Source organism: Polypterus senegalus, chromosome 8, assembly GCF_016835505.1.
Source record: "Polypterus senegalus isolate Bchr_013 chromosome 8, ASM1683550v1, whole genome shotgun sequence".
In the NCBI taxonomy this organism is placed as follows: Eukaryota; Metazoa; Chordata; class Cladistia; order Polypteriformes; family Polypteridae; genus Polypterus; species Polypterus senegalus.
Window position 1 is genome coordinate 179900067 of NC_053161.1, and position 21401 is coordinate 179921467.

The following is a 21401-nucleotide window of genomic DNA, read 5'->3' on the forward strand; positions in this document are numbered from 1 at the left end:
TTCCATTGCTGTTTTTGTTTAAAAGTCATTGTCAACAGTTTACTACTGTATGTCAGTATTTCATATTTGTATTTGATTATTATTTTACCCCTTGTATTAGGGCCTTCCAAGTCAGATGAATAGCCATGACTGTGGAATTGTCATGTTGATGGTATGACAATTTCATATTTTAACTATCATTTTTGAGTATTTCTGTATTAAATGTTGTGTCCAGATTTCCAAAGGACCATTTTGGGGTGTCTCTGTATTTCATCCTCAAGGCCCACTTCAAATTTAATGAGGTGTGTCTCAGCTTTAGTCCTCTCATCTTTCATTGTAGTATTTGTACAGGAAGGATTATATCTGGTTAATGGTTACCATTTTTGTCACCTTCTACAATTTGTGTTGGATATTTGTGTTATGTTTATTTTATTATATTTGTATTTTTTTTTTAATTTCAGCATACTGTCCCTAGTGGTTTTGATGTTCCAGAAACACCTACCTTTCAAAGTCCAGATATTTTAAATGAATGTTTATAATGGTTTGCATAAATATTTTTGTAACATTAAACTCCTTTGCTCAGTCCTCTTTAGAATGACATGCCGCCTTTGAGGAAGTGCTGCTGTAGAATGTTACTTGAGAACTCCAGCACCAAGGGGTAACAAAAATTTAAATTCCCTTTATTAACTTTCATTTAGTGCTGCGGTAATGTGACAAATATACTTAGCCATATTGTAAATCAAAAACAAATGCTCAAAATGTTTATCATTATAAACTTAGTGCTTCTTTTTGAAATCACTGAAGTAACTGCTGACATCGGACTGAGCGAGCAAACGCCTTTCTAAATGAAGGCCAAGAACCAAACAAAAAATGAGAAGGTACAGAAATAATGGAGAGCCAGGACGGAGTCATTTATTGTGCTTATTGTTTTGGTTCTTTTTTAACATTTCCTTAGGTAAATATTATTTTCTCTGTTTTCAGTAAAGACTTGCACTACATCTGAAATGAAAAAAGAATGTCTTGCTATTCTGTTCCATAGCCCTGCGTTCTACAGGTTTCAGATCAGAAACGTCAGCCTCCCTTCTCCAACATCCAGCACAGGGCACTGATGAGCAGGTACAGACACATCACTTTATAAACTTCCATAAGAAAGATGAATAACATCTTGTTGATGCTGGCTTACAGTGCCTATGGTATAGTGAATAAAATGTATAAAAAGACTTAATGCTTGTCTCAGATGCCGACTGTTAATCGTTAAGCAGTAGGAGTCAAAGCCCAAAAGACTAAACGCCTGTTTTACATCTTCTGACAAACTGGAGTGCTAGTACAACTCTTAAAGGCCTTAAAACATTACAAGTGCATTATGTGCTGTGTTAATAATAGTGTATGGTAAGAAACATTGAAGACTTGTAGAATCTGTGATCAAAAGCAGTAATGTTAATAATGTATAACAAATTCAGAATATACTGCACATTATTTTTTCTTTTCTTTTCTTATCTTACCTTCCTTGTAAATATGGAGGAAAAGGCTATAAGCTTTATAATAACCATTTAAAGATTTTTTTTTTAATAAAACATATTACAGCAACACAGAATCCTTCAGCATCTTACCAAGGCAGAGAAGTGTGGTGCACTGAGAATATTTCTGTGTTCAGGCGGCACATCTCACTCCCTGCATTACTGTCAATGGACAAAGACGACATTGAGGAGGCCCCTCAGAAATCTGATTTGCTATCTGAATATCTAGAAGAAGAGGAGACGGAATATGTCCTTAGACATCATCCATTTTCACATATGGAAGACATGCATCTGTTTCTAGATAACGTGAGAGGAAAAAGGAAAATGACTGTGTTTATTGAGAAAATGTAACAAACATACATGGCCCTCATTGTTCAGTTACAACCTACAATTCTTGTTCTTAATTTTATATATTCTTTAACTTTTTTCTAGTAAATGTTGCAAACCAACTTCATCTTTATAGTCCATTGTCTCAGGTCTGCACTTCTTAGTGTTATGTATTAACATAATGTTTTATAAAGCAGGACAAGGCAATTTTTATTTTTAAAGCACATTTACAACAGCAACTAGAACTGAACCAAAGTGCTGTACAAGAAAGGGTAAAAGAAGCAGTTCAAATATACCGTATGTACACATCTCAACACTGTAAGAATAATCAACCATTACATAAAAGATAAACCCACACCCTTACATACACATTGATAATCATGAATGTAGCAGCAGCCTTTTAAAAGAGAAAGAGGAATTGTGAAATCCTAATCTCCCCCACTCCAAAATTAGCCTTTTACCTTTAATGCATTTTAATTACAGTTGTCCCCAAATAAATCATATCAATATTTAAAAGAATACTAATATGAAATCTTCAACAACAAAACTATTAATAATTATAATAACAATAACCTTTTAACAACTAAATTTCCATATAATGTAAATCCAGCTTCAAAAAAACATAATAGTACAGAGAAGAATTTCTCACAAAATGCAAGGAAGAACCACACATATTTCAAAACTGAAATGTATGTATTTATTATACAGCCATGCCACATATGTGAAATGTAGCCCTATGTTTAAAAATAAAGGTATAAAAATGGTTATTCCGAGTGATTCTGTATAGGAAAACTATTTTTAGTTTCCCAATCCACACAAAGATTCCAGAAAGAACTTTCTTCTTAGATCCACAAATTGTTTATTTAAAGAGCTTCTGCAAAAAGCCAAATATCTCATTTGGACAAATAAAGATCTATCTATCTATCTATCTATCTATCTATCTATCTATCTATCTATCTATCTATCTATCTATCTATCTATCTATCTATCTATCTATCTATCTATCTATCTATCTATCTTATAATGCCTTTCCACTCTACATATCTATCACACAAGCTCTACTTTTAATAACTGTAAATAAATGAAGTAGATATGTGGAATCCCAATGTCTTTCTGATTTTGAAGGTCTCTCCCTTCATCCAGTAACCACAGGCTCAGTTCAGGTTTTCTTGACCTCTCAGTGTCCTGCTAGGTAGCCTGATGTTCTGTTTTGGCCTCACAGGGTCCTTTTTAAAGTCTAAAGAGCCCATTTCATATGTAAATGAATGAAATGGTTCTTGGTTGAGCTGTGCTATATGAGGAACCACACAACCTGTTAAAATGCCATTATTATTATTTTTAAGAGTGCCCAGTCCTATTAATAAGTCTTTTATAAGATGTTTCACTCTCCTTTGTGCACAAGGTGTAATGCTGGGGAGGTCTGAAAATTTAAAGTCCACCTTACGAGAAGGATTTAGGAATCGTGGTGGACTCGACTCTGTCAAGTGCCAGACGGTGTTCAGAAGCCATTAAGAAGGCTAACAGAATGTCAAGTTATATAGCGCCTTGATGTGTGGAGTTCAAGTCACAGGCTGTTCTGCTCCAGCATTATAACACACTGGTGAGGCCTTATCTGGAGTCCTGTATACAACACAGTTATTCAATTACAAATTCAGTTGGGTCAGATTTTCAAACCAAGAAATTTAGCTGGGCCAGACATTTTCAGTGGCCAGTAAACAACAGACAAGTTTTAAACCAACACAAATGAATGTGTGGAAAAACAAATCATGTTTATTCATTTTTACTCTTTTAAATTTAGTCACATCTGGCACAGGCACATCAAAAAGAGCATAAAAAACAATTAAAAAGCCACAACTAAACAGAATCTGAAGTAGTTGCGATACTGTTTGTTTTTTCAGCATTTGAAATTTTAAAATATAAATATTTTGCTCACATATGACCCAGGCACATCACAAAGTGTATTTAACAGGTTTGCCAAGCACTATCACTTATCTCAAAGCTCTCAGCGCACAAAGCCATGACAAGTGATAACAGTGACTAACATACGTGAATACAACGGCTACTGCACTCTGAGGGGACACACAGGAGGTTTGTTTAAATCACCACCTGAGTGACTCTAATCCCCCTATGCCCACCCGCCTACCGCTGCTGTTCATTGGTATCTGTGGTTCACTCCACTTGGCTGAGTCCCAAATTTAGTTGGTAGCTCCCATTCACACTGCCGGCTCCTATTCATTCTTCTCCTTGTATTCCTTTTATTGTTTCCTTCTCAAATCACTGAACTTGAGGAGACGGCCATTCCACACATACGGTGCTTTGATTTTTGCCTTTGATCATCCTTTGTCACTCCATGGCATCCAGGTCAAAGACAGTTGCGGAAGTGGTGACCAGTTTACTAACCTAAAGGTGGCAGTACACATACATTATTTACAGATCAAGTCTGAAGGACTGTGAACGTACACAGAGGCCATGAGTCCTAGCGCTATATGTTTGTTTATTTCATGAAAACACATAACGTTTTAAAATTTGCAATTGACAAATAATCAAGTATAATTATAATAATAACTCTTTACATTTACAGAGTGCTTTACTTAGAACTCAAACTGCTTTGTAAACTCTACACAAGGAGGTCCCAGAACACGACCCCATGATCTCCTTAATGTGTGCCAGCGGAGCTACCATTGCGCCACTCACACTGGTGAACTGTACTACATAATATTGTGCCTGATAGTTAAAGTCACAAATACAGAATTCCCAAAATCAAAGAACATCAACCTTAATTTAGACAGGTGATCACAGTACATAGACTACTAACCCCACCTCTAAACACAAAAACGCACTGCATTGTGGGTTGAATGTTGCAAGGCATTCATGTTCTGTAGTATTGTAGGAATTTATGGAGGAATTTCTGAAGGCTTACAAAAGGTGTCTTTCTCAGTTTGTCTCTGTGTTTCTGGCTGGACCAATGGCCAGGCAATAAGAGGTTGCTTCTGGACTGCAGACCATTTTAATAGGGCAGGAGTGCAGTTTTGTACTCCAGGCTACAAACAGGACATAGCAACTCTAGAAAAGGTCCAGAGAAGAGCAACTCAGCCGATTCCAGGGCTGCAGGGGATGAGTTATGAGGAAAGATTAAAAGAGCTGAGCCTTTAGAGTTTAAGACAGTGGTTCTCAACCTGTGGGGCAGGCCCCCCTAGGGGGGTGTGAAGTAACAAAAAAGGGGGCGTGAAGATGTGAAAACAAGAATCAAAAATATGAAAAAAAAAAAAAACACCTGTCGAAACCAAAACAAATTAACTTAAACTACATTCTGATACTAGAAAAATAAATATAGAGTTAGATAAATGTCGATAAAAGTAGGTATAATAAAATATGCATCTATGTTTCAAAAAAACGTTGGGGGGGGGGCACGATTAAAACTGTTATGAAAACTCAGGTTGCGAATACTTAAAGGTTGAGAAACGCTGGTTTAAGAAAAGGAAGATTAAGAGGAGACGTGACTGAAGTGTTTAAAATGATGAAGAGTGGAGTGTGTGATATCATATCTGAGCTGATGTGACGCACTGCACGTGTGCTTAATAAAGAAAATAAAATAAACTCCACTTTACGACATGGGCCAATCTGAACTGAGCGTACCGATCCACTGCTGACAGGGCTGTATTGTCAGTTCAGTTCCACATTTGTTGACCATATTAAGAATATTATGGAAATAATTTGTTGTTCTGCTGAGATTCATCATAGGCTGTGTCTTTAGGGCTTTATTAAGCATCCATCCATCCTCTTCCGCTTATCCGAGATCGGGTCGCCGGGGCAGCAGCTTGAGCAGAGATGTCCATACTTCCCTCTCCCTGGCCACTTCTTCTAGCTCTTCTTGGAGAATCCCAAGGCATTCCCAGGCCAGCCGAGAGACATATTATTAAGCAGGTTACTTTTTAAATTTTTATTACAGAACAAAGCAAATTTACACATAAGAAAGGATTAAAAAATAATACAGGGATATTGCTGGATTCAAGAACTTAATAGATTTTGGTGGCCCCATAAATATCTAATTCAAAATATAAACAATAATAAACTGTAAAATAAAACGTTATTTTTCAGAATGAAAGTAAATTTACAGTAAGATGGAAAATAATATTTTTGTATGCTTGTACACTTTATTCACAGTATATTTGAAAAGTGTTTTCTTACTTTTTTGTGATTACAAAGTTTTTGATTAGGTCCTCACTTTAAGATGGTGATCATTCATTCAGATTGAGATGGCAGGGAGGCAACTGAGGATCTTGGCTGAAAGCAGTGAACTGTAAGAGACCTAATGAGAGGAGACCAGTGAGTCCCCACCATAGAGGTGGTAGGAGAAGATGGTGAGATGAAATAACATTGACAAAGGAACAAATTTACAAGGAAAAGAAAAGTGAACCGAACACCAGTCCTTGAAGCACATCTGTAGAAATGTTCTGTCAGGAAGACAAGGAGTTAGACCAGGAGACACAAAAGGATCGGTCCAAGACGGAGGACTTGAAACTGTTCAAAGCAGAGCCGCTTATTTCAATTTAATTAGGAGAAGAGATAAGCAGGGGGTGGTGAACCATAACAAAGGCTGATGAAAGGGCAAGGAGGATGAGGACAGAGGAGGGAGAAGCATTTCGAGCAGATCTAAGAGCATTTGTGACTGAAAGCAGTGGAGTCTCCGTAGAGGGACCCTTGGAGAAGCAACACTGAAGCAGATTTAGTTGACTATAGTCAGAGAGAAATGAAGAGAGGTGTTTATGAACTATGAGTTCTAGGGTTTTGGACAGAAATGGCAGAATGGACAAAGGATGGTAATTCTCAAGGGCAGATAGGAAGAGAAAGTGTTTTTGAGTATAAGGATTCAACAAGACATCCTGAAATTAGCAGAGAAGATACTGGGGGTCAGTGAGGCATTGAAAAGAGAAGAGATGTAGGGGATCAAGGAAGGAGAGATGGATTGCAGAAAGGTGTGAAGCAATGGGGTCCTGAGCACAGGTTTCTAAAATGTCAGAGTCATTTACAGTAGAGAAGAATGAAAGAGGAGAATGACACAGAGGAGACTTAGAAGATGTCTTTGGGATCTTTTGGTGATTTTGAAAGAGAAGAAAGAAGCAAAATCATCAAGAGTATGACACAGGTCTTCGAGCAGAAGGAAGACTTAAGAGAGACTTAAAGGTAGAGGAAAGCTTGTGGACATTTCTTTCAGAGTATGCAATTAATAAGAATGTCTTTGCATAGATACAGAGAAGAAAGAGAGGAGGGACCCACACTTATCCCTGATGGGATGCAAGTTTCTTATTATTCCCTCTCTCATATATGTTTCATCTCTATATATAATCTTCATTTGGATCTTGATCTTTGTCTACGAATGAATTAGAAGAAGCACTAGAAGGCAGTAGAGAGACAGCTAAAACAGGCATTGCATTAAGAATCTCCTCAAGGCTTATACTACTGAAGACTGTAGTACTCCAGTCACACCTCAAAACACAGAAATTCAAACTAAACAAATTGTTGTGCTTATAATTAACTAATCTTTATATATAATCTTCATTTAGAGATGATGTTTGTTTGTCCGTGAATTCCACGCATGCGTAGACCACCTTCTAGTTTAATACGTTGTTACTCACGGATGTCAACAATGTGCCGGAATAACGAAAGGGGTGGTGGACAGTGTTACACTGATTAGCTCCTTAGGCCTGGTTAGAGAAAGAGATTGCCGAAGATAAAAGGTACGTGCCTACGTAACATATGGATGAAAGAAAGACAGTGGGTATGATGAATGACAACGTAACAGTACGTTCCGGAAATTATTATTGTTACGTTGTAGCCAGCACGTCTCATAGTTGTACCGTGAAGTGATTATGCTTTAAAGAGCCTGGATACCTACTGTATGTGTCCCCCTTTTATAACCATTGCTCCGTGTATATTGCCTTACTCTTTGGATTGCCACAAAGCAACCTGCGAGATTGGAGAAAGGTTGAGAAGACATCGTGAGATGAAACGATAACGTCGTGAAAACGAGACGGACTGTGAACGGACAGAAGCAGAAATGCTCCTACACCACCACATAATTACGATTCAGACAGTGATTCCGAGTAGGCCGTTCCTATCAAATCAATGTCCAAGGGTTTTCTTTTGTAATGTTGTTTCCCATATAAAAAATCATAATGCTGTGCGACGAAGGACCCAGTTCACGACTGGCAGCCGCGTTTAAACAGGGAGCCCTTCACAGATAACTTTAACACGCGCAACGTAGTTGGGTGCACATGGCTAGTTATATATATCATTGCTGCATTGAAAACCAAAAATGACACTAAGAACTTTACTAAATTTTACAAGAACTATGTACAAGAAACAAAAAAAACAAAAAACTCAGTTCATGATCACAAACGTCTCAGTGGCAACCCCAAACAAACGCAGCGTCTCCGATGACATTATTGGTTTAATAGGCTCCTATAAGGCAGCATGGCACTGAGCCACCCAGCCTCTCTCCAGCTACAGCGTATTCTCGCTCAACTGTCACGAGATCCGAAATCGGAGACAGGCTGACGTCATCCAACGCGACGGCACCTGAAGCCACACTGCCACCGTCTCGCTTAGTGAAACACTACACCGACACAAGGCTGTTGTTGATCGAGGCAGAAGTGTGATCGAGTTCACAAAGAATCTCATCGGCAAGAGGCAGACAGTAAGTACTTTGGAGATGCGCTTTATGGACGTGTGAGTTTTCATTCGCTCCATTAGAATCATCGCGCGCGGCGAGTTCGTGTTTGTTGGTCCTCCGCCGAATTTTGCTCGATTTTCCTCCTGTGGCCACCCGCGTGCCATTGCTGTTCATTCGTATCAGCGGTTCACTTCACGTGGCTGAGTCCCAGGTGTTAGTTCGTAGCACCCAGTCACACCGCTGGCGCCTGTTCATTCCCCTCCGAGTGTTCTTTTTGTCGTTTCCTTTGCGAATCGCCGGCATCGAGCAGACGGCCATTCCACACGTAAGACGTTTGTCACATCGCGGCGCTCAGTTATGACAGTTGCGGTGTTGGTGACCGGCCGGCCACTAAAAGAGCGGCGAGGAGTCCCTCGGGCAACTTTGTGTTACTGCATCAGAGTTCTGTCAGAATGAATTTTGAATCTCGGCCTGTTTTTAAGTCTCTATTTAGTTTCCATGTCTGCTCTTTTATTCTTATTTTCTCCACTTCTCTAAAGATGCTCAGGTTTAGTGGCCTGGCAAATCTAACTTGTCTTGGTGTGGTTGTGGACTTGAATGTGAGTGTACCCTATGGTGGTCTATAGCTGGCTCCTGCCCTGTACAGGTACTCTGGTTTTCTTCCTGTACCCCAATAACTTCTATTTGTGTTTGTTTTGCGCTGGACCACGGTGGTGAGGTGGTCCTCTTTGTGCAACTCTTAGGTGAACCGTCAGGACTGGCATCCATCTTCTGGCTAAGAGACACTTTCATTTAATTAGAATATTCATGAAGTTCAATAATGATCCGCTTTTACTCTGCTGCCCCCCTTTCAGGGTTAACAATAGCAAACTGGTACGTCAGAAGCACAAATGGAGCGTTAAGAAAGACTGAGGCACTCAAGGCCTCCACCGTTATAATCTCACACTACTGGGAGCTGCTGCTGTTTAATAGGAGTTTATTAATGTGTTAATTACTAAAATATTTGTGATGTGTGTAGAGTGCACTTAAACAAGATGAAGCTGAGAAACTTGAAACTTGTTTCAAAGTTGTTGATAATGACAGTTGTTTTGAAGAATATTTTTGCCCTGGATCATGTCAGATTTGCCACCCACATTCGCTGATCTCATCACCAGACCATGTTAATTTAAACGACCATTCAGCAGAGTCGTGCTCAGCCCTGTTTCTAACAGCCAATAGCAGGCTGCTGAAGCCCATGGTGTACAAAAAATTAACAGCTTTAGCTCTTCAGCAGCAATCTTCATCCTTTATTTTTTTCCCCTTTTGTTTTGCTATCTGAAACACGAAACAACAGAAAGAGGATCATCTCTTATTTTTGTTAGGTTCAAAACCTGCAGTTTCTTATTCCTCTTCACTTAACTCTATGCCGTCTACTTCAGGGAAACATTCACTGGTTGTCTGCTCTCCTGCACACGCAGTCTTCCCCTAAGACTAAAAGCAAAATCAAACCTGTTTAAATTTATCTTAGCGAGTCGCAGGCTAGTTGAAGTCAGACATTGGGTGTCTCACATTAGGCGGCCATCTTTACAGGGACACACCGCCAACTACCTCGATCTCGCTAAGATTATGTAAATGAAGGCTGTGATTTAAATAATGGTTTGGGATTTTGTAAGGTTGGGACAGTTTCACATTAGACAAGCTGACCAGCAATTTTAAGTTCCTCCTTCATATGCCCCTGTTTTTTAAAATAATCCTGATGCCTAACTTGTATAAACCTTCCTTAACATTAACAAAATTCTGGGACCCTAACAGTATTGAATGTTGAATCAAAGTAGTGAATACTTTTGACACACAACTGTGCAAGATGGCCTCCTCCTTCTTCTAACCAGATAAGAGCTGAGGGTGTGGTGACTCCTCGGCTGGGTGTTTCTTTCCATTGTATATCAAGAAGAGGAGATAGCAGCAGCACTCCCTCTCATCCTGGGGTGTATTTCTCACCTGAACAAATCTCTGCAGGTGATCCCTAGTCACTCGTGTGACGAAAGGTAATTTTCTAATTCTAGATTTATACACAAGCACACACAATAACAAGGTGTCATTACTTTTGTAAGAAACATCTAAAGCAGCTAAATAAATGCTGCTTAACAGGAGTTCTGAAATAAAGGATAAATGTTGAACTGACAAGTTTGATTTCACACTGGAAGCTTCAAAGCTGGTAAAAACAAGGGGTAGATTTAGAAAATTAAAGCAAGACAAGCTTGTGACATTTGATTGTTTGATTTAGTTTGACTATTCTGTTAAATCTTGCTCTTTAGTAATATTTTTTAACCAGCTAATGATGCAAATTTAAATCTTGTAATAGCAAGTGTTGCAATTCATACAGAATAGGTCTGTGATTAATTGAACTTTAAAACCATATTGTTAGAAAAACTTCTTAAAGAGTTTTTATTTAAATGAAAGTATCCTGAATAATCTTAGAATTCACTAATTCAACAGTATAATAATGTTTTGAATTTTAATTTTCAGTATGGATTTTAAGCAGTGTTTTTCAACTACTGGCTGAGAATGATTAGAAATGTGCACATGCTAAGATAAATCAGACAGTTCATGATATATCATTCTTTATAAACTCTGTGCTGAAACTCCCACCAAGACTGTAAACCCTACCTTGTGCTGTTGCACTGGCGGATCTCCATCCCTGCCCCACATTACATTTCAAGGCTAGCATTTTATTTTGAAATTTATGAATACCAGTACTTATTTAATGGGGAGTGAATAGGATTTCTGTGTTTGCTGTGGTATCAAAGGGTATCCAGCATTGTAAAATTGTGTTGTATTAGTATGACATACAAAAGTTCTAATATCATAACACCCCTAATATCAACAGATGGTGCAGAGTCATAATGGTGTGTCGTAAAGGCGTGAAACACTCCCTGAGACTGTTTGTTTCATATCTGGTCACCTGGTATGAAGATTGATTACTTACTCTGCTCATGTGGTCTCGGTGAATAACTTGACTTGGCTTCTGTCTTAACTGACGAGGACATAGAAAAATGGGACTTAAATGTGTTACATTTGTATTGCACTTCTGAATTAATTAAACCCTGTGTTCTGTACAGAGATAAAGAAGAAGATGCCAAAAATGTATCCAGCTGGCCAGAAGAGTTTAAAGAAAGAATGTCAACGTGAAGAGGATGTCTCTGAAAAGAGGAACAAAAGAAAGGGTAGGACTAACATTCAGAGACCCCGCAGAATTATAAACCGTATCAAGGTGAAAGACTGTAATCCTCAATATATGGGCCCAGATGAAGACTTAAACAGATTGGGCTCCAGTTTGGGCAGACGCTGCTCCTTGAAGGACAGTAATGCCCACAAGCCGTCAGAATCCTCGAAGACTAACACAGTGAGGCCCAAGAAGAAATTGTGTCCAAATCAAACTGGAGAAGGTATGTGTTAAAAAAAAATAAGGCAGTTATGATTTACCAGAAGGGTGCTTTCTTGCATTTTCACTCTGCTTAGAAACAAAGGCTTTTTAAAAAAATACGAGTTTCATTTTTAAAGTATAAGTAACAGAAATAATTAATCCTTTGGATTGAAATGAGGAGGCATGGCTGAGTTGTTCTTGCAGTTTCTTTACCTAACACTATCAGTTCACAATTTCCTTGGTTTGGGTTTTTAATAATAATCACTAGGGTTTAATGGCTTTATTATGAAGAAAACCTTTTAATAGATTTTAGACAAATTAAAGAGAAGTCAAAGAAAAGTCAAATCTGTTTGCTTGTAGCTTTCTTTGAAGAAACCCATTCAAACAATAATGTATTGCCTTTTTACTTTCTCCATATGTAGTATTGTGGAGTAGACATGTCACCCATTTGACTGTTCAATAAATTTGCACAATTTAGACCCCTCTGAATGAAAGTGTTTCACGTCTGCCTGTGTGCAAGAATCTCTGTGCATCAGTGCAGTGCAAAACCTGTGAATGGATGAACCAGTCCTGTTCACATGTATCATTATATATTCTGAAATTGCAAAGACTTTGTGAATGTGAAGAAAATTGGTTCACTGAACTTTACTGAGTTAAACAAACAAAATTGTTAGTTAAAGCAGGATTTCATCTAAAACGTGTGAAACATTCTATGAAATTAGTTTGAAAGGATTTTGATGCTTTTAGCCATTTCCTCTTTCCTGTCAATTCAGTTGTACCGTATGAAAAGGGGCTGATCTTTGTGATGTGGTGGCTTTTTTATTGTTGAAGTTTTTGAAAATACAAATTGGTACAGTACTTGAAATCTTTTTGAAATTCTCATCCATTTTAGAGCATTAGAAAAAAATGTTGATTCAGTTCAGGTAATTGTATTTTGTAGCACTGTTCACTGAGTGGTGGCTCTAATAAATTCACAGGTATGATCTAATGAAACATTTTACAAATGATTCTCCACCTTCCTACAACTACATACTCCATAGCTTGGTGTGTCTGTGATGTGGGAAATTATTTAGTGTAGCAGTTTTAAAATATGGAACAGTTTGTAACTGTGCTAGATTGTGGTCTTCAGAGTCGGACTGGACATGAAGCAGATATTTTGAATTCCTAGCATTTGATGTCTGTTATATAATGGCAGGTCCTTCTGCAATAAATCTGAAAATCAAAAAAACATTGGGCAGAGTTCTTGTATTAGCGGTGCTCATTTCAGGAGGCTTAATCAGTCTCTGTTTTCTAGGAAAACTCTAGAATTTTGACTGGGCAAAGTAAAAGGAGTAAAGGGTACTTTAATATTTCAGGCCTCCCAGTGTGTGTATAAATCTATTTCTACTTCTTGTTCCTGACCTCGAGCTGGATAAATATCAGTCTTATTTCTATGCGATTTATAGAAAAGAAAAATGCATTCCAAGCCTTTCTTTATTAATCAAATAACTGTAAAACTAATAGTTGTAACTTCACTAAAGGTCTAATGTCTCTGATGAATCATGGAATTTTGTGCACCGCTTCTTCTTCTTTCAGCTGCTCCCATTAGTGGTCGCCATAGCGGATAATCTTCTTCCATATCTTTCTGTCCTCTGTAACTTGTTCTGTTACACCCATCACCTGCATGTTCTCTCTCACCACATCCGTAAACCTTCTCTTGGGCCTTCTTCTTTTCCTTTTCCCTGGCAGCTCTATCCTTAGCATCCTTCTCCCAATATACTCCACATCTCTCGTCTGCACATGACCAAACCAACACAATTTCATTTCTCTGACCTTGTCTCCCAACTGTCCATCTTGAGCTGACCCTCTAATGCCTTAATTTCTAATCCTGTCCATCCTCGTTACCCCCAATGCAAATCTTACCATCTTTAACTCTGCTACCTCCAGCTCTGTCTCCTGCTTTCTGAGGTCTGCGTTAGGAGTAACGGATGCATTCAACGTAGAGGTGGGATTTCATCAGGGATCAGCTCTGAGCCCTTTATTTGCTATGGTGATTGACAGGTTGACAGATGAGATTAGACAGAGTCCCTGTGGACTATGATGTTTGCTGATGACATTGTGATCTGTACGGATAATAGAGAGCAAGTTGAGGAGACCCTGGAGAGGTCAATCAATCAATCAACATTTATTTATATAGCACATATTCATACAAAAAAATGTAGCTCAAAGTGCTTTACAAAATGAATAGAAAAATAGAAGACACAATAAAAGATAAACATAAGTCAACATTAATTAACATAGAATAAGAGGAAGGTCCGATGGCCAGGGTGGACAGAAAAAACAAAAAAAACTCCAAAAGCTGGAGAAAAAAAATAAAATCTGTAGGTGTTCCAGACCACGAGACCGCCCAGTCCCCTCTGGGCAATCTACCTAACATAAGTCAAACAGTCCTCTTTGTATTTAGGGTTTTCATGGAAGGACTTGATGATGATGGTCACGTAGACTTCTGGCTTTCAGTCCATCAGTGTTGGTGCATCAGGATGCTTTGAGTAGTTGGTGTTGCCGCTAGCCGCCACCACAAAGAAACCGGAAAAAAAAACAGAAGAGAGAGTAGGGGTCAGTATGGATTTTAGTGTCACCATGAATAGTTATTGTGATGAATTGAACATACAGAGTATCAGTATTAAGTTAAAGTGAAGTTAGGAGAAGGCCATGTTAAAGTAATGTGTTTTCAGCAGTGTTTTAAAGTGCTCTACTGTATTTGCCTGGCGAATTCCTATTGGCAGGCTATTCCAGATTTTAGGTGCATAACAGCAGAAGGCCGCCCGCCTCACCACTTCTTTTAAGTTTAGCTTTTGGAATTATAAGGAGACACTCATTTGAAGATCTAAGGTTACGATTTGGAATATAATGTGTCAGGCATTCCGATATATAAGATGGAGCGAGATTATTTAAGGCTTTATAAACCATAAGCAGTATTTTAAAGTCAATCCTGAATGACACAGGCAACCAGTGTAGTGACATCAAAACTGGAGAAATGTGTTTGGATTTTCCTTTCCCAGTTAGGATTCTAGCAGCTGCATTCTGCACTCGTTGCAAGTGATTTATGTCTTTTTTGGGTATTCCTGAGAGTAGTGCATTACAGTAATCTAGTCTACTGAAACAAAAGCGTGAATTAATTTCTCAGTATCTTTCAATGATATAAGAGGTCTAACTTTAGCTATGTTTCTTGAGTGAAAAAATGCTGTCCTAGTGGTCTGATGAATATACGATTTAAAATTCAAATTATAGTCAACGGTTACCCCTAAGTTTTTTACTTCCGTCTTAACTTTTAATCCTAGTGCATCAAGTTTATTTCTGATAACCTCATTGAATCCATTATTGCCAATTACTAAGATTTCAGTTTTCAGGTGAAGATATGCTCTAGAGAGGAGAGGAATGAAGGTCAGTAGGAACAAGACAGAATACATGTGTGTAAATGAGAGGAAGGTCAGTGGAATGGTGAGGATGCAAGGAGTAGAGCTGGCGAAGGTGGATGAGTTTAAATACTTTGGATCAACAGTACAGAGTAATGGGGATTGTGGATGAGAGGTGGAGAATGCTGGCAGGGTGGAATTAGTGGAGAAGAGTGTCAGGAGTAATTTGTGACAGATGGGTATCAGCAAGAGTGAAAGAGAAGGTCTACAGGACGGTAGTGAGACCAGCTATGTTATATCGGCTGGAGATGGTGTCACTGACCAGAAAGCAAGAGACTGAGCTGGAGGTAGCAGAGTTAAAGACATTAAGATTTACATTGGGTGTGACGAGGATGGATAGGATTAGAAACATTAGAGGGTCAGCTCAACTTGGACGGTTGGGAGACAAAGTCAGAGAGGCGAGATTGTGTTGGTTTGAACATGTGCAGAGGAGAGATGCGAGGTATATTTGGAGAAGGATGCTAAGGATAGAGCTGCCAGGGAAGAGGAAAAGAGGAAGGTCTAAGGGAAGGTTTATGGATGTGGTGAGAGAGGACATGTAGGTGATGGATGTAACAGAAGAAGATGCAGAGGACAAAAAGATATGGAAGAAGATGATCCGCTGTGGCAACCCCTAATGGGAGCAGCCGAAAGAAGTATGTAAATATACTATGTGGCTTGCTGTCTAATAATTTTGATCACCCAGGGTGGGAGTTCACACTTATTCCAATAAATTAGCTCCTCAATTAGCCCAGTTATCCAAACAAGGTGGAGTGGTCGTAGGGGGGTTCAGAGGGGACTGGGCGGTCTCATAGTCTGGAGTCCCTGTAGATTTTATTTTTTTCTCCAGCTGTCTGGAGTTTTTTTTTTTTTCTTTCTTTTTTTTTCTTTTCTTTCCTCCCCGGCTTTCGGACTATTCTATGTTAATTAATGTTGACTTATTTTTTCTTACTGTGTCTTTTATTTTTCTATTCTTCATTATTGTTTTATCTTGGTAGAGTAATATATATATTGCTCTACTTTCCCCTATTGTATTATTAATATGTAGCCTTAGAATACCTAATCTCACAGACTTACCACTGTATATAAGGTATTATTCTATATAACTTCTCCCCACCTTCCCTTCTATATCTATAACCTCAGGCAAATAGATGTAGTAAAAAGACAAGCAGGAGTTAAGTCACACATAAAATAATGTATTACTGATAATATTCATAAATAATAACAAAATGCAAAGTACATTTGAATATTGGCAACCATACAACCTGATAAAATGGTGATGTGCAATTCAGGTGGCACACAGACTTGCAGTTACTTAAAATGTCTCTAGTTAAGGCATCATTGGTGCTCAGCTTTCAGCCACATTCCTGTTCAATATGGCTGCTGAGCTGTGCTCTTCATTGTGTTGTCTTCATCATCACAGGTTAGCAAGAGAGATGCTTCTATCATCATATGTTGGTTAGAGAGAGAGATGCTTCTTCATCATATGTGGGTCAGTCAGAGAGAATGTGGTTGAGCAAGTACATTTATAGATGTTCTCTCCAATTCCTAGAACCAATAGGATATCATGGTATTTAAAGGCCTCTGAGACTAGCCAATTCCAAACAGCCCTACCTCAGACCAATGGGTGAAATAGAACATCTTATCTCCTGCCCCCCCCAAGACCATAAACACTAACCTGGCTTTGTGTGGGGGATGGGAGAAAAGACTTTAGCAAAGAAATGCTCATCAAACTGGTTTAAGACACATCCCCCAAATCCTGTCGTAAAATTACAAAGAAAAGTCGTAAACCTGGGGGGGATAAACAAGAATGCCTCTCACCAAGGTACCACTAAATTACATTGGTTTGCCTAAATTATAAATAAAGACATACAAAACATTTATCAAGTTATATGTAAAATCTCACATCACAACAATTATGTAAAGCACTTTGAGCTACATTTTTGTATGAAAATTTGCTATATAAATAAATGTTGTTGTTGTTGTAGGGACCATAACTGATGTAATGAGTCCTTAGCAATGTCACTGTGCATGTAGATGTACTGGCTTTATCATCCTTGACATTTCTATATGGGGTCTTCTCTAAATGGTCTGCAGGTCATGTTGACCACCCTTGCTGCCCCAGTTGCTCTTTCTTTTTCAAGCTGTCACCAAGCCATTAATGACAGTTGCTCATGGCTTGTTCCTGGTCCATGTTAACTGCATCTTAATATGGCTTTATCCATCCATCCATTTTCTAACCCGCTGAATCCGAATACAGGGTCACGTTATGTGTTTGTTAATTCAGTCTGCACATGTTGGGATTGTTGAAGTGTTAACTCCATTAGCATGCTTTTATAAAGTGGGTTGCAAAAGGCATATACTGTTAAACACTGAATATTTTCTTGTAGTGCTATTTTATTTTAAATATTGGTCATTTAAAACTTTAACTCTTATTTTTATTTCTGTAGATTTTCAAGAGAATGACAACTTGTCCTCTCTTCAGGGTCGTCCACAAAGTAAACAACCTGACAAGAATAGGAAGAAAGTGGCATCGGCAACAAAGGACTTGGTAACGACCTCACAGCACCCTAGATTTCAGCCCATTGTGAAGCTAACAAGGATCGATGCCATCAAATCTCAAGGAGTGTACAATATAAATCCAATCCGCCAACAGTGTGTGCGAACATTTAAATACAAATTGAATTCTAAAGATAATGGAGGGATTCATGGGAGGAAGAAACTGTATCACTGTCCTGAAGGTGGGAAACAATTCTCGGATAGTCACATGCCTACGAAACGCAGAGAAGATAATACAGGGAAGGAGCCATACCACCATTCTAAATGTGTTAAGAAGTTTTCAAAACACAGCCATACCACAACTCCCATTGTAGAGAAACCATATTTGTCTAAACGTGGCAAACGATTCTCACAAGTGAGCCACCTTCAGATACACATTATTGGTCATGAAGGACAGGGTTTATGTCGTTGTCCAACATGTGGTAAACATTTCTTTAACAGGAGCAGTCTTTTAAAACACAAAAGAATTCACACTGGAGAGAAACCATATCGTTGTTCTGAATGTGGCAAACGGTTCTCACAAACAAGCCATCTTCAGCCACACATGAGAATGCACACAGGAGAACAGCCATTTTCCTGTTCTGAATGTGGCAAACGGTTCTCACAAACAAACGCTCTACAGACACACATGAGAGTGCACACAGGAGAACAGCCATTTTCCTGTTCTGAATGTGGCAAACGATTTTCAGGTAGCAGTAATCATCTGAAGCATTTAAGAGTTCACACTGGTGAGAAGCCCTATTGCTGTCCTGAATGTGGCAAAAGATTTTCCAACACAAGCAATCTTCTGCGTCATGCAGGAGTCCACAATAAAGACCATCCTTAGGCCTGTTCTGAATGTGGCAAGAAATTCTCACAAAGAGGCCATCTTCGTAAACATGTAAGAACACACATTTGATAGAGACCATACTCATTTCCTGATTGTGACAAACTATTCACAGGTAACAGCAGCCTTTATAGACACAACAGAATTCATTCTGGATTAAGGCCATATTGTTGCTCTGAATGTGGCAAGCGATTCATATAACCCTGCAGCCTTCAACAACACGTGAGAACTTACACAGGAGAAAAGCCATACCGTTGCTCTAAGTGTGGAAAAACATTCATACAGTACAGAAAACCCCTCTTCAGGGACACATGAAAATTCATGCTAAAAAGGCAAAGTCCAAAGAGACTGTAAATAACAAAAAGAAAAATCTGAAATAATTCAGTCGGGTGTGGAAAGAAAATTGGAATTGCTCTGCTAGTTGGTTACACAGAATGCGATTGACAAAAATTGGCAGACTCATTTAGGCAACGCTGCTTATTAATTTACTGTAAGTGGCTTTTGCACTAATGACTATTGCATATTGTACATAGGTCTACTTTACAAGTTCTAATGTTATTTATCTTATGTTATACTTCTATGCTTTTTTATATTTTATTATACTACTAATTTGAGAGAGAATCAGTATTTTGATTCTCCTGTATGTTCTGTACATATAGTGAATTGACAGTAAAAGGCTATTTGATTTGATTTCAGTATTTCTATTATCTTTTCTCCAGAGTCCATATTGGTGTTCACACTACTCTCTGGTGTGGCTGCTGCTCTTTCTATCTGAAGAGTTGGGCCAGCTGGGGTTCGATCAGCCCAGTAATGTCTAGCGGTCCCTCACAACAGGAGTGTATGAATATACCGACGCATGTTTAGCATACAGCTGATGATAAATAAGGCCATATATGGACATCCTGTATTAAGTTACACAGAGAGATACCTGATACTTCAAGTCCGGAGTGACCTTGAGGGGCTGAATACTTGGATGAACTCATCCTACTTACAGCAGTCAGACAAAAAGAAATATAACTGAAAAATGTAATAGACAAAAAAAAAAGATTTTGGCCTTCACTACCCGCTGTGGCAACTTCATTTTTATTCTTGCAAATGCTTCCCCTCTTTAAAGGCAACTCAGCTTGCACACTATTAGATTTTAGTGGCCCAACATCATTTTTGTTGAAATGCTTTAAGTTTTTTTTTTTTTCTTCTTTTTTTTTGTACAAATATATTTTTTAAAAAATTCAAAAAAGGTTCAGTCAGGAATTGAAATTTGCACCCATTAAAGTATCAAGTCCTTCTCCCATAGCAGTGAGCCACCAAAGCCAAACTGACCAATCAGATTGCTCAGACGGACCACACTCTCGCAGACAGACAGCAGCTATTTATTATCTTAGCTATTAGCTGAAGAAGCGACCTTGATGGATTTAATTATCTGTTCTCATTTGGTAAATGTCTTCTGTTCTTGTGACTCAATCTGACGTTCCTCAGGTACCACACTCTGTGGTTTGCTGCCCTCCTCTTCATGTAGGGGTATCTCTGAGCACAAGACACTCTCGTTAATGTCAGGCCCTGGTACCCCAGCCTGTTTGTGGTCTTCTGCTTCATGCAGGGGGTGTCTGAACATCACACACTGTTATGTGATTCACGTCTGGTTCTGGTCTTATTGGAGACCATGAAGATGTTGATGAACTGCCATCCTCTGGATAACTGAGGAGCACAGCAGCCCACTCACCTTTCTGCAGTAAGACACTGTCCTTCACACTGTAGGGGAAGCCACTCCAAGTAATCATCCTTGTGAAGTTCACTGCCCCTCTTCATAAAGTGGTGACATCAGAAGACTGAGGTTCCTGCTGTCACACAGGAGCTCATCATGTCTCCCAGCTTCTTACCTTAGGGATGTGATGTCGTCCTCTGCTCTGTGTGACCTGTGAAGTGTCATTTTTGGTTTGCCTTTCTTTGACTACTGGACCTTAGTTACCTCATACTGCTTCATTTTAATGGAGTCACTGTTCTGTAACATAATGTCAGTCCTTTCCATCTCTTCACTGGTGTGTTTGAGGCAGGCATGTCATTATTTCAAACCTGAGCTCAACCTCAACGTCTCTGTGGTATCTTCATCAGCTCTTCTTCCTTAGTCCACATGTGAGCTGAGATCTGACAAATCTGCTGCACAGCCTGTCCATTAAGTGCCAGGACCAGATGGACTGCCGACTCTCCCAGGACCATTGCTTTATTTGTGTCACCACCTCAAACGTCACCTGATGAGCCTCCCATGCTGAAGTACCGTCGTGCTGTGGAAGCTCAATCTGCACCTCAACACTAATAGAGAGGACATGAAAACCTTCATTAGAAATTGGACAATTTATCTGTAATGGTGACAGAATGACATAAACGAAAATGTGAAGGCTCACAGTGAAAGATATTTCAGGAAGTTTGAAAAATAAATTCAAACATAACAGGAATGAGGGTGACAACTGGGAGACTTTTTTTATGTTTATAAATAAAACTTAAAGAAGCTAGAAGTTACCCTGAGAGCCACAATTGTTCTTTACAGCTCCTCACTTGAGTATGTGTGGCACAGTAAATGTGACAAGTTGCTGTCCACCTCATTTATCAGCCAAGTGCCCTGCGATTCTAAACTGAGCAGCTGCAGGTTCAATTCAGGCAGCAGGTGGGCACATCGTTAGCTTAATGT

At 38.9% G+C, this 21401-nt stretch overlaps 1 protein-coding gene across 2 annotated transcripts in view; it reads left to right on the plus strand.

The window, feature by feature from the left end:
• Nucleotides 1–19408, plus strand: part of LOC120533513 (gastrula zinc finger protein XlCGF17.1-like) — a 249868-nt gene extending 230460 nt beyond the window's left edge. The window contains exons 1-3 of one of the 2 annotated variants that reach the window (XM_039760433.1): nucleotides 8375–8520; nucleotides 11595–11921; nucleotides 17784–19408. In XM_039760433.1, coding sequence (XP_039616367.1) covers nucleotides 11609–11921; nucleotides 17784–18718 — 1248 coding nt within the window. In that variant the 5' untranslated portion in view covers nucleotides 8375–8520; nucleotides 11595–11608 and the 3' untranslated portion in view covers nucleotides 18719–19408. Of the gene's footprint in view, nucleotides 1–8374; nucleotides 8521–11594; nucleotides 11922–17783 lie in introns of those variants that run through there. The other variant, XM_039760432.1, reaches the window with a different exon arrangement.
• The last annotated feature ends 1993 nt before the right edge of the window (nucleotides 19409–21401 follow it).